The 13,004-nt window shown below is 39.0% G+C and overlaps 1 protein-coding gene across 10 annotated transcripts in view; it reads right to left on the bottom strand.

Annotated features, from left to right (window-relative positions):
• Positions 1 to 13,004, bottom strand: part of ALPK1 (alpha kinase 1) — a 375,069-nt gene that overhangs the window by 35,583 nt on the left and 326,482 nt on the right. For all 10 annotated transcript variants that reach the window (XM_063920137.1, XM_063920136.1, XM_063920129.1 and 7 more), the window contains 3 exons: positions 8,735 to 8,933; positions 4,427 to 4,486; positions 2,144 to 2,230 (listed from right to left, as the gene is read on the bottom strand). In XM_063920137.1, coding sequence (XP_063776207.1) covers positions 2,144 to 2,230; positions 4,427 to 4,486; positions 8,735 to 8,933 — 346 coding nt within the window. The remainder of the gene's footprint in view (positions 1 to 2,143; positions 2,231 to 4,426; positions 4,487 to 8,734; positions 8,934 to 13,004) is intronic.

Genomic DNA, 13,004 nt, shown 5'->3' with positions numbered 1-13,004 from the left:
GAAACATAATGCCAATCCGCACATATTACAATTCATAGGTTTGAAAAAAATCACCATACCCTGGAGAGGAGGAAAACCAGAAGATTATCTCATAAAGGAAGAAACCAAATTAATTTATAAAATGGGAACATTAACACCCAAAGGGCTGAACGTCGATTTCAATCTTAACCCGTTCTTAACATAAAATAGAGTTTGTTAATAAACAAGACCCTCTGAAGGAACATACTCTTTCCCAATAATTATTTACAGAATCTATTTTTTATTTTTATTTTTGTATCGTTTATCTATTCATTTGCATAACTGCTCTTTATTTTTAGTAATTTTTATTATCATAAACACAATGTAATTTTCACATTCAATTTTATTTTTTATTTTCATTTTAGTATTTATTTTATTTATTTATTTATATTTTTTTCAAATTTCACTTGATTTTTCAAACATTGATACTGTTGCCCCTCCTCTCATTATTAATCCCATGATTAGATTACCAGATTTGGATATCCTCCCACTCAGAGCCAAAATCCATATTATAACAACTTCCGTACACCACATCAATTTTAATATATAGATGAGAACCATTTGTTTGTTATGTGTGTGTTGTTTATGTTCGTCCATATTATTGTTGCTATATGAAGTACTGAGAATGTGGGTATTATTAATACAATCCAGCAATAAAGCTCAACGTAACTTTTATACCCTAATTACAAAGTGGAATAATGGAAAAAACCACATATTTGCGTAGTGTATAAAATCCTTTACCCGATACCGGAAGTTAAACATCTAGTTGGAACGCAAAAGCAGGATACTAAAACATTATGAAACGCAAGGTATCCAGGAAATATGTGACACACATTTACTTTGGAACGCAAACACAGGATATCATATCGGTATGGAACGCATTCAACACCGGAAGTACGATGCGATGCCGTCATACACAAACCCCCTTTAAAAGACGGGAGAAAGTCTGGAGAGATTTATCTGTTTTCCTGAGGAAGCCTTGTTCCAAGGCGAAACGCGTCGATCACAGAGCAAATCGATCCTGCACACTGCCGTTCAGCGCTGAAAACGGCTTCTGCAGGACCTCCGCCGGCGGACTCCGACTTTACCCATCTTTGGGGGACAACACAACCGGAACATCACCTTGAACCATCAAAGATTTGGATAACAGCAAACAGTAAGACACACCTGAACTTTGATACCATTGAGTCATATTAATATTCAAGTGATTACTGACACCGCAAGACTAATTAAGACTGAGTCACACATGGACTTGCGAATTCTGTGCCTGCCGGGAGTTACAGAACCTGAAGTAAATCAGAGAGGTTAAGTCGCCAGAAGGTGCACTTTCTCTGTATCTAGATAAAGACAACAAATAATACATATAGCCCTTCTTTTTGAATACTTTGGATTATTTACGGGCATCCAGTATATGTTATGTGTTTTTTATGTTTAAATGTAGTCTGTCTGTTTGTTTACCGGTAATAGGTGACACAACTACTACACTACATATTGCAAAATAATTTTTGCAGTACAACATTTTCTATGTTTTACTGTATATCATTATAGAAGTTTCACAATTTGCACATTCGTTTGAATGGCAATCTATATTCCCTATTTTTTCATAGGTACCTATAGAGGGTTTTTTCTATAAACTATACATATTTATTACCTTTACCGACAAATTCATATACTGTACATACAGTTCCAATCATACTACTATTTATCATGTACTCCTTTTAAAGGAGAAAATTTTTTTACATTTTTAGTTTTCATTTTTATATTTTTCTTTTTTATTTTTATTTAATGATTATAAGAAATGGAATCTTCAGAATAAAACAAACTGTTTTTTATTTACGTGTCTGTCATCTTTACTAATTTTGCGCTGGGGAAAAAAACCTATCTACACTTTAATACATCTGCCCCAATGTGTCAACTTGAACCGTTTTAGCATTTAAAAAATCACTGGGGGAAATATGGCTATTGTAGGCATTGACAGAGAAAAAAAATCCACAGCAATAAAAAATAACAAACCACTTAAGACACAAAAAAACAAGACAAAGTTACTAATACTGTAATAATTCTATATAATATGCCATCAGCTATAAGAAAACATAATGAAATCAAGTATACAATAATGCTTTACCTAATTTCTGTAGGATTTGTCCTCGGATCTGTATGCACACAGACTGAACTAGAAGCCTGTCACTATCTTCAGAATATTGCCATGTACCTGTTAATTAAGAGAACAGGTCAAAGTTACCTCAGTATGCACAATCCCACAAATGTGAAATGCTGTGAAAATGTTATATGATCAAGACTGGGAAAAACAAATAAACATATTTCCCAAGTGGTGATCAGATGACCTACAAATCAAAATTTCCATAAATTTGTGGATGCAACGCTGTTGAATACTATTTTAACAAATTAGTATAAATCCAGGAACCAGCACACCGGTATCAAAGAAGCAGATCTGGATGATGACAGACCACATCTTACAAAGCAGCCCTGAAGCATTTATTACAACAATACTTGGTAAGCGCTTATTACTCTCACCTCTATTCACTTTAGTACAGAGATAATAATACAGGTTGAGTATCCCATAATTCCGAAATACGGAATATTCCGAAATGCGGACTTTTTTGAGTGAGAGTGAGATAGTGAAACCTTTGTTTTTTGATGGCTCAATGTACACAAACTTTGTTTAATACACACAGTTATTAAAAATATTGTATTAAATGACCTTCAGGCTGTGTGTATAAGGTGTATATGAAACATAAATGAATTGTGTGAATGTAGATACACTTTGTTCAATGCACAAAGTTACAAAAAATATTGGCTAAAATTACATTCCGGCTGTGTGTATAAGGTGTATATGTAACATAAATGCATTCTGTGCTTAGATTTAGGTCCCATCACCATGATATCTCATTATGGGATGCAATTATTCCAAAATACGGAAAAATCCGATATCCAAAATACCTCTGGTCCCAAGCATTTTGGATAAGGGATACTCAACCTGTAGTAAACATAATAAATAATAACATTAATACTGGAAATAACTGTAAATGCTGCCTTTTGTTCCAAATATGGTTATTCATCTTATACTGGATAAATAAAACTGGGAGGCTATTACATTTAAGCCTAAATGCACACCTACAACAAACTCCCATGACTGTACTATAAAGATAAGTTTGTAATGCTACCAATTTTGTAAACTAATGTGTGGTACAACTCGGCGGATGCATCACTTATGCCCTTTTCAGACAGAAATCCTGTCAATTACCTGACATTTCAGTGCCGAATCGTTTTGCAGGTCTTTGCCTGACCCCCCCTTTCACACACAGAAGCAAATCACTGCGTCAGGAATTTCTACCTGGTAATTTGCGGATCAAAACGGGTATTTATGTGTGAAAGGGTCAACCCGGGTCTCCAACCTGATAAATTCTTGGGTCGAAGTCTCAGGAATTTCAACCTGGGTTGACCTTTTCACACAGAAAAAGTACCCATATTTTTCAACAAATTACTGGGTAGAAAGGCTTCATTTGGCAATTTAAATTTCTGTGTGGAAGGGGTAATACGGACAAATTTGCTAATTATGCGGCTTTGTATAAACACCTATCGGCCGACCACAGGAGCCACTTGTGACGTCAAGGTCACTGGTTCCTGCGTCCAGCATATGTGTAAGGCACATGTGCACCCTATATCTTTCAGATATATCGCATCTGTGCTGCATGGTTGATGCAATATATCTGTAACGCCCCGGTTCAAAGTTATATTGTGTGTACACACTTTGCCGACGGTCGGGAACATATATTGAACATTGGCTATAAGAACGATATATCTATCGTTCACTGTGTACCAAGCATAAAAATGTTTTTTTCTTCAAATGTTTTTTTCTTTTTTTTTATTACAAGACTGTCAGGGTCTTGGAGTTTCTGTACTTAGATATTCACAATCCTGTGAATTGAAATTCAAGACACAATAACTGCATGTTCAAATACATATTTACAGAGCTACAGTAGTGGAAACTCTTAGCTGGGGGAATGGAAGAGGATGGAGTAGACAGAATTGATAGAATATAAAATGGGAAGCGTTGCCTCAACGGGAAAGTCAGTCAGATGTATGTCATGTGGTAGCAAGAGGAGTGGATTTGTACAATGTAATAGATATAGGTATCTTAAAGTAGAAAAAGGATTGCACAAATTCCAGAAAGACCTTACTAAGTAGTTGGTGATTTCCGCCATGTATTCCATGCAATACATTGCGTGGAAGGTGGAAGCAGAAGTAACACGTTGTAGTAGCTTGACTTCACATCGATTAGACCTGGGGAATTTCTATTTTTAAATTTGCTGTTGTTAAAAAGTCAAAGGGATGGTGCAGTGACATTCTGTCACACAACTACTTCATCACAGGGACTCCCTCTCACCTGTTGCTCCATTGTTGCTTATCAGACTGCTTAATATATATTCTGCTTTCAAAAGCTTTCCTGTAGATCAAAAATAAAATATGTATATATATATTAAGGTGAATGTTGTTTAAATAATTGTTTACCACATAAAAACTACCTTGCAAAACTATTCTATGTTATTTTAATATAGAATTTACAACTAAAAAATAAAAATAAAAAAAAAGAAATCAATATATAGGGTCTGTTCGGAAAGTAATTAGATTTCACGCCACGCAAAACAGGTGCATGGCAGCGCTGTAGGGAGTCTCAGCGACACATTCCCGGTGGTGAAAGTTGCCTGTGAGTCTTTACAGTGTATGGATCCAGCTGTAAACAAAGTTTCCTTTTTTACCTCGGACGAGGTTTGAGATGGAGCGTACCATCGAGCAACAATATGCGATCAAGTTTTGTGTTAAACTCGGGAAATCGGGTAGCGAGATGCTTGCCATGCTTCAAAAAGCCTTCGGGGAGGAATCCTTGTCCAATGCGCTAGTTTACCACTGGTTTAAATTATTCGAAGAGGGCAGAGAAGACATTAAGGACGAACCACGGTCTGGACGACCTTCAACAAGCCAAAATGAGCAAAAAATGGACAAAGGGGGTAATTCTGAGTTGGTCGCAGCAGGAATTTTGTTAGTAGTTGGGCAAAACCATGTGCACTGCAGGGGAGGAAGATATAACATGTGCAGAGAGAGTTAGATTTGGGTGTGGTGTGTTCAATCTGCAATCTAAATTGCAGTGTAAAAATAAAGCAGACAGTATTTACCCTGCACAGAAACAAAATAACCCACCCAAATCTAACTCTCTCTGCACATGTAATATCTGCCTCCCCTGCAGTGCACATGGTTTTGCCCAACTGCTAACAAAATTCCTGCTGCGATCAACTCAGAATTACCCCCAGAGTGCGCAATGACTGTCGTTTGAGTGTTAGAATGGTAGCAGGAAGGTTGGGACTTCCAAAAACTACTGTGCAAGAGTTCTTGACAAACGAATTAGCGATGCGAAAAGGTGTGTGCCCGATTGGTTCCCAAGGTTTTGACTCATGATCAAAAAGACAAGCGTGTGGCGATTTCCCGCAAACTTTTGGAGCGTGTGCAAAGTGAGCCTAACTTTTTTTGACAAAGTGACAGGTGACGAAACTTGGATCTTTGAGTACGAAGCAGAGACCAAAATGCAAAGCACAGAATGACACACACCATCGTCACCTCGCCCCATAAAGGGCCGAATGAGCACATCAAAGACCAAATCCATGCTCATTGTCTTTTTCGACTCGAAGGGTGTGGTCAACAAGTAATTTCTACCTACTGGCCAAACTGTCAACGGTGCATTTAACACGGGAGTGCTCAATCGGTTGAGAAACAAGGTCCTCCGCGTCTGATAGGAGATTGCCGCTACCTGGGTCCTTCATCACGACAATGCGCCAAGTCACACATCACTGCAAGTGAGGGAGTTTTTGGCCAAGCACAACGTGACAACGCTGCCTCAACCACCTTACAATCCAGATCTGGCCCCGGATGACTTCTTTTTGTTCCCCCGGATCAAACACGGCCTTAAAGGACACAGTTTTCAGACCGCAGACAAAGTGGAAGAGGCCGTGACAAGGGCACTCAAGGACGTTCCGGTTAATGCCTTTCAGGAGGCGTACCAAGCCACGGTGTATCAATGCTCAAGGGTCATACTTTGAAGACTATTAACCCTATGTAACTGAAAGTTCAATAAAAATTTTTTTTGCGGATTTAGTCTCATTACTTTCCGAACAGACCCTGTATACCCTGAGTGCCGCCTCTTATTCTTCATTTGTGTTAATACAAGGGTTTTGCCCTGAGGAGGGCACCGGAGCAAGTTACACCCATTTGGGGAGGCCAAGAGTGCCGGAGTGATGTGTATATATATATATATATATATTTTGAAACAAGAAGCCCGGCACTCCCTTAAACAGCAACGTGCCTCGGTGCCCTCAGTAAGACTTGGATACAGAAAGAACAAAAGACTGCGGCACTCAGGGACTGGTGTAATATCAGTATATTAGTCAAAAAATTACACCCATCGACGTTTCGGGGATTTAACCCCTTTATCAAGATGTAAGATCTCTGCTGAGCTGTGCACGGGCAGACTGATGTACACCAATTTCCCTTCCTTCTTCCTGAGCACAGAAAACCAGGGACAACTAATCACTAGCCTAGATTCAAAACCCTTCTTTTAAACATAATGAAACAGATGCATACAATACAAGTCAACACAGCATCATGGTCTGCATACTACACAGCACCAGTCATCAGTGTATAGTATATCTGGCCATATACCTAAAGATTTATTGTCCAATCTGGTTGGTTGGAATGAAAATCTGGTAATGAATGGGAGAAAATGGCAAATGACCATTTGCTCTCAAACACTATAAAACTGACAAAAAAGGACATTCTGACAAATTGGTTAAATCCATTTGATGTAAACCAATTTGTCTAAATTACCGTTTTTGTCAGTTTTCTAGCATTTTGGAGCAAATGGTCAATTGTAATGTGCTGCAATACTTTACCAGATTTTCATTCCAACCAGCCAGATAGGACAATAAATCTTTAGGTGCATGGCCTATATCATGGAATCCTGAATAACATCTTCTCAATCTCCATTATATGTTGACGAGGTTGGTGCAATAAGTAAGGTAAGGTAAGTAAGGTGACCTCTCACATGTGTAATGTTCTTTATTTAATTCTAATCAGCAACTGAAATTCATTGCCAACTTGTCGAGGTGTACGGTGATAACGTCATGTCATGAAAACAGGTTTGAGCTTGATGCACTGCCTTTGATAACGGCAAGATAGACGTTCAAGATGAGCGGCGATCTGGTGGCCAAGCACATCCACTACAGGCAGTGCATCAAACCCAAACCTGTTTCCGTGACATGGCGTTATCACCATAAACCTTGACAAGCTGGCGATGAATTCCAGCTGCTGATGTGCACTTTAGATACAGAAATCTGATCCCACTACGCCTCTCAATGTTCAACCATGTTTCTGCCAGCCCCACCATCTTACAACTGATGTTGGGACAGCATGACTGATATGAGGTGCAGTCTAATCTCTGTGGGAGGGAGCAGTGTTCTACATGATCTGGCCTGGTAGGAAATTAGAATGAAATAGAGAACACTACACAAGAGGTATTGTTACCTTACTTATTGAAACACTTTCATATTTAAGTATATTTTATTTATAAGGATAGGTAACTACCAATATATATTTTCCTTACAAATAGAAATCATGCCAAATCTTGGAAATTGGAAATATAGCTACTACTCTATTTCTTTGTCCTGGTAAAATGGGAACACAAGGGAGTGCAGAAAATAGGTTAAATATATTTCAAAATCCCCACTAGGCTTCATTAACTATCTTGCTGTAATGCTCATCCCCCTCCTTTGCAGGGTAATTTATACACTTTGAAATAAAATAAAAAATCCATATCCTAATCAAAAGCCAGTCTCAAAAATTTGGCTTTGCTTTCAGACCACTGCCCATTTGCATTAGCATTAGCATCTAGCTGGCAAAGTGATGTTGGAAAACATCACCGTCTATATGAAATATGTCACATGACTTTCTTCTTTATCCAACCAGGGAATATAGTGGCCACTGAAAACATTCTGCCAGTTAGAGTTAGTAGATCAGTGGTGTACATAACACGTTATAGAGGGATAAATTGATTAATCACAATACCAGAACCCAGGTAGGGAAGCTAATGGAGATAGGCTTTTCACCCAAGACAGAATAATAATAAAAAAATCTAAAAAAGCTAAATACATAAAATTATCATACAGAAACTAATAAGCAAAATACATGCACATTATGAGTAATACATAAAGAAAAACCTTTGTTTGTTTAGTGGCACTGTTTGTTTAGTCAAGTGGTCCTACTGAACAGGATATAGGAAGAAGCCTTTATAAAATGAATAGATTGTGTTTTGTAGAGGCTGATATAGGAGGCTGGTGATCAAAAGTAAGACAGTTCAGATACCCTGTTTGAAAGCAGCAGGGAATATTTGTTAGGCGACAAAAGCCCCAATTAGTATTTTCCACGCCCTTTCATAAATCTCTCTCTCTCTCTTTTGGCTCAGAAACTCTTTATCCTTTTTCTCCTTTGTTAGAGGAAAGGAAGGCTGGCTCAAGATTTCAAAAGATGCCACTGGGTTCAGAAGAATGTCATCACTATAATGACACAGAGTGTCCTCTTGAAAGTCAAGTAGTTCCTAATTGGGAATAAGCTGAGGAAACAGAGTAAGATCAACTTAGAGTTACGTCACCTGAATTTACAGATATACGAGCTTGCCGTATAACCACCTGTGGCGCTATTGGTGTGGATGGCCACACCTTGTGCAAAGCCTTTGCAACAGACAGCAGTTTTGTGGATGCATCAGCCCAGTATAGAAACCGGTCAATCAGGAACACAATAGCAGCAGCAGTACCACTGTCACCAACCATGATAGAAGTCTTCAAATACACCTATCATCAGAAAGAAATAATAGCAACGTCAATTAGGCATCTCATTAGTACAGCATGGCTTCCATATTATTTTTGAAACTGAAGTCCTCAATGTCATTGTGTTGTTTAATATTTTAACCATTTGTTTTTGTGAGGCAACAGAAATGGACGACATTGTCAGATGGCTGTCTGTTCTAACCAATAAAAGATCTTGTATGAGATAAAAATTTTTTTTAACAAGTTGAGAATTTTACCAAAAAGTTTTGAGCAGTTTTAGAAAACTGATTCGTTATCATCATAATCCTTAAAATGCTGGCAACAAATAATATCCCTCCTACCAGACTACACTACTAAGGGGCTTGAGAGTCACATGCAAAACAGCTGCTTTAGTATAGAGTGCTTGAAAATAGCTGTTGGTACCCACCGATATTTACAGTTTGGCGCATCTATGTGGCTATATCGCCCTTATACATCCGCTTATGAGAGCAATCACTATCCGCACACATCTGAACCAGCTCTATCCATGGTGCAAGAAAGCCATCAGAAATACCAGATCTCTACGTAAGATTATCTCTGAATAGGCCACAATCCATCTACTGTACATGCCCATGGCAGACTTATGTTCAATAGTTCACTTGTCCCATTGCCGCCCAGTTACACTTATTTAGCTGGAAGTGGGTGCCACTCTGAATTGCCAGCAGATCAACAGAGATGATTATTTGCCTCAAATGACCTTATAGATTGCATGTGTGACCATTTTGCATTCAATTCATTGATTTCAATATTCAGTAAAGGTGTAATCCACTCTTCCCAACTGGAAATCACGTATGTGTGAAGGGGAAGGAGACATAACAAAGGTGTTGGAAGGAATTTACCATACTGTCACATGTGAAGCACTGGGCTTTCCCTTAGCTGTCACCTCTCCCCTCCAAACACCCTGCACACCACACGCTCACTGCTGTTATGGAGAGCAGAGGTGAAAAGGAGATGCCTACCAACTTTCCCACAACGGGATAGACATGTGTGCGGGTAGGACAGGGTCCTCAATTCAGGACTGCTCTGCCTAAATCTGGATAGTTGGGAGGAATTTTGTATTTATATGAAATAGGAGTAAGGTCATCTAAAAGGTGGATGTTATTCGTACTATAGCAAAACCATGAGTTGTGTAGGGGTGCATGCTAGTGCAACTCTAAATTGCAGTGTTAAATAAAGCTGCCCAGTATTTGTGTGTTACATGCAAAATCATTATTTCATTCAAAAACACAAATTGCATATGCATCACTTGTAGCACATCATGGTGTCATCAGGTGACAATTTTCTGGATTTGCAGCTAACTGAATAAGCTGGCTACATGAGCCCAGCAAAGCAGAAGGTTTGATTACGCACAGGATAAAAAAATTGCAAAGCAGATTTTATTTTGAACCAATGATTCCTTGAGATTTAGCCAGAATTAATAGTTGAGAAATTAAAGAAGATGATGGTGGTGCATCATGGAATGGAATACTGGTGTTCTCTGAGGGGGTTATCCACTAGATCAGGGGTGGGGAAGCTTTGGACCTCCAGCTGTTGTTGAACTACACATCCCAGCATGCCCTGCAACAGTTTTAGCATGGCCAAAAAGCAAAATGGTAGCAAGGCATGCTGGTTTGTGTAGCTCAAAAACAGCTGGACGGCCAAAGGTTTCCCATCCCTGCACTAGATCATGGTTTCTCAAACTCGGTCATCCGGACCCCAACCAGTTCATGTCTTCCAGGTCTCTTCCCAAAATAGCAAGTGAAATAATTAGTACCACCTTGGGATATTTCAAAATGTGTCAGTGAGTAATGAATACACCTACGGACCTGCTGGGTGACCTGGAGAACATGAACCTGGTCCTGAGGACTGAGAACCACTGCACTAGATGAATCAAAAGAATTACTTTTTTGTGCACTCTTAAATCTAAAGTTTTAAAACATATATTTTTATGGTTTAATTAATAGTTGCTAGCTACATAATATATTGAAAAAGTTATTAAATAGATGGTAAATCACCGATAATTGAGCTCACATTGAGCTCTGATTGAGGCAAAAATCTAAATTGCAAATCACAGAATACATGTTACAAATAATCACAATACAAGTGGGGTTACATTAATCCATCCGCTGGAAAGTAAATCCAATTTCTCAGTCAGGTAAGCAGAATACACGTTGGAGCTGTGCTAATGAGTAAACTGTATGTGACAATCTATCCTTGTGTCAATATAAAAAAATATACCAGAATATCAAATGGATCATATAACATAAGTGTCTCATTAGTACATAATCATGGGCGTAACTATAGTGTGTGCAAGGAATGCCATTACTATGGGTCCCAGAGGCTTAGGGGAGTCTGGACCCAGGTTATAAAGTTGCATACAAATTTCCCAGATTTGCTTGCTTAGAAACTTGGTTAGATCCATTTACCAGCCTTAATTGTCTGACATTACATTTTCAGTGAGAGGTTTCTGTAGTGAATGGTATAATGGTTAGGGGGTACTGTGGCATAATTTGAACTGGAGACCACTATAATGTGGCACAATATTAACAAGAGGGCACTGAAATGTATTATCATATAATCTGCTTATTGTAATGTGGAGGGCACTATAATGTTACATGATAAGAACTGGGGCACTAATGTGGCACTATATGGAATGGAGGCACTACAGTGTGGCATAACATGAACTGGGCCACTGTGACGTGGCATAATTTGATGTGGAGGGAACTTTAATATGTCACACTATGAACAGGGGACACTGTAATGTGGCATAATATGAACTGGATATACTGTATGTCATAACGTGAATTGGAGATACTCTGACATAATGTGTAATGGCAGCTCTACAATGTGACATCATGTAAACTAGGGAACTATGACGGTTTATAAAATAAACTAGGGCATTTCTATGGGTCATAATATTAACTAGGGCACTAACATGATTCAGAAAATGATCTAGGGCACTATTATGGGGCATAAAATTAATAACTGCTGCGGAGAGGTGTCTCTTTTAAGAATCATTGGGATGGGGGCCTCTTCAATATGTTGCTATGGGGCCAACAAAGTTCTGGTTACACCCCTGTCCATAATTAACAACTTTACTAATCTGGGTATGTAGATGCAACATGTGATAAACACACAACATAAATCTGATGTGCAGAGAGAAAAGAGTAAAGTTCTGTAACCTTCTGTGGGTCACTACTTCTGCTGTTAGACCGTGTGCTGACAACAGTAAGTCCTAAATATATGGACAAAAAATAAACATACTCCTATATGTATTTTTGTGAATCCTAGGCTCTCGTCTCCAAATACCTTGTGAAACGGAATAGTGGCAGGCAGTGCGGACAAGTGTATGTTGAGCAGAGTAAAGGAGTGTTCATGTAACTGCAACATAATTAGCTATTGATGCATCTGCCAATATACCTTTTAGGAGGCATATCACTTGCTGGTGCAGTGATAAGGAGAACGACAAATACTGTGTTATCAGCACTGCATAATCAATTCTGATTGGCTGACTCAAATCCCTGATGTGTTGGTAGGACAATTAATGGTGCATTTCATGTGCAACAACTTGAAAAACTCTACAAGTGCAGACAAGGGGGGTCATTCAGACCTGATCGCTCGCTAGGAGTTTTTTGCACTGCTGCAAGCAGATAGTCGCCGTCCATAAGGGAGTGTATTTTCGCTTTGCAAGTGTGCGATCGCATGTGCAGCCGGCCGATACTAAAAAGTTTTGTGCAGTTTCTGAGTAGCTCAGAACTTAATCAGCCGCTGCTATCACTTCAGCCTGTCAGGGACCGGAATTGCCATCAGACACCAGCCCTGCAAACGCTTGGACACACCTGCATTTTTCCAAACACTCCCAGAAAATGGTCAGTTGCCACCCACAAATGCCTTCTTCCTGTCAATTTCCTTGCGATCGGCTGTGCGAACGGATTCTTCGTACAATCCATTGCTGGGCAACGATCCGCTATGTACTTGTACGACGCGCATTGTGGTGCATACGCATGCGCAGTTCTGACCTGATCGCAGCAAAAAAAACCTAGCGTGCTAGTTGCCCTACTCCAGTGATTCTCAAAC

Source organism: Pseudophryne corroboree, chromosome 1, assembly GCF_028390025.1.
Source record: "Pseudophryne corroboree isolate aPseCor3 chromosome 1, aPseCor3.hap2, whole genome shotgun sequence".
Lineage (NCBI taxonomy): Eukaryota > Metazoa > Chordata > Amphibia > Anura > Myobatrachidae > Pseudophryne > Pseudophryne corroboree.
The sequence above is the reverse complement of the archived record's forward strand: the minus strand, read 5'-3'. Positions and strand labels throughout refer to the sequence as shown.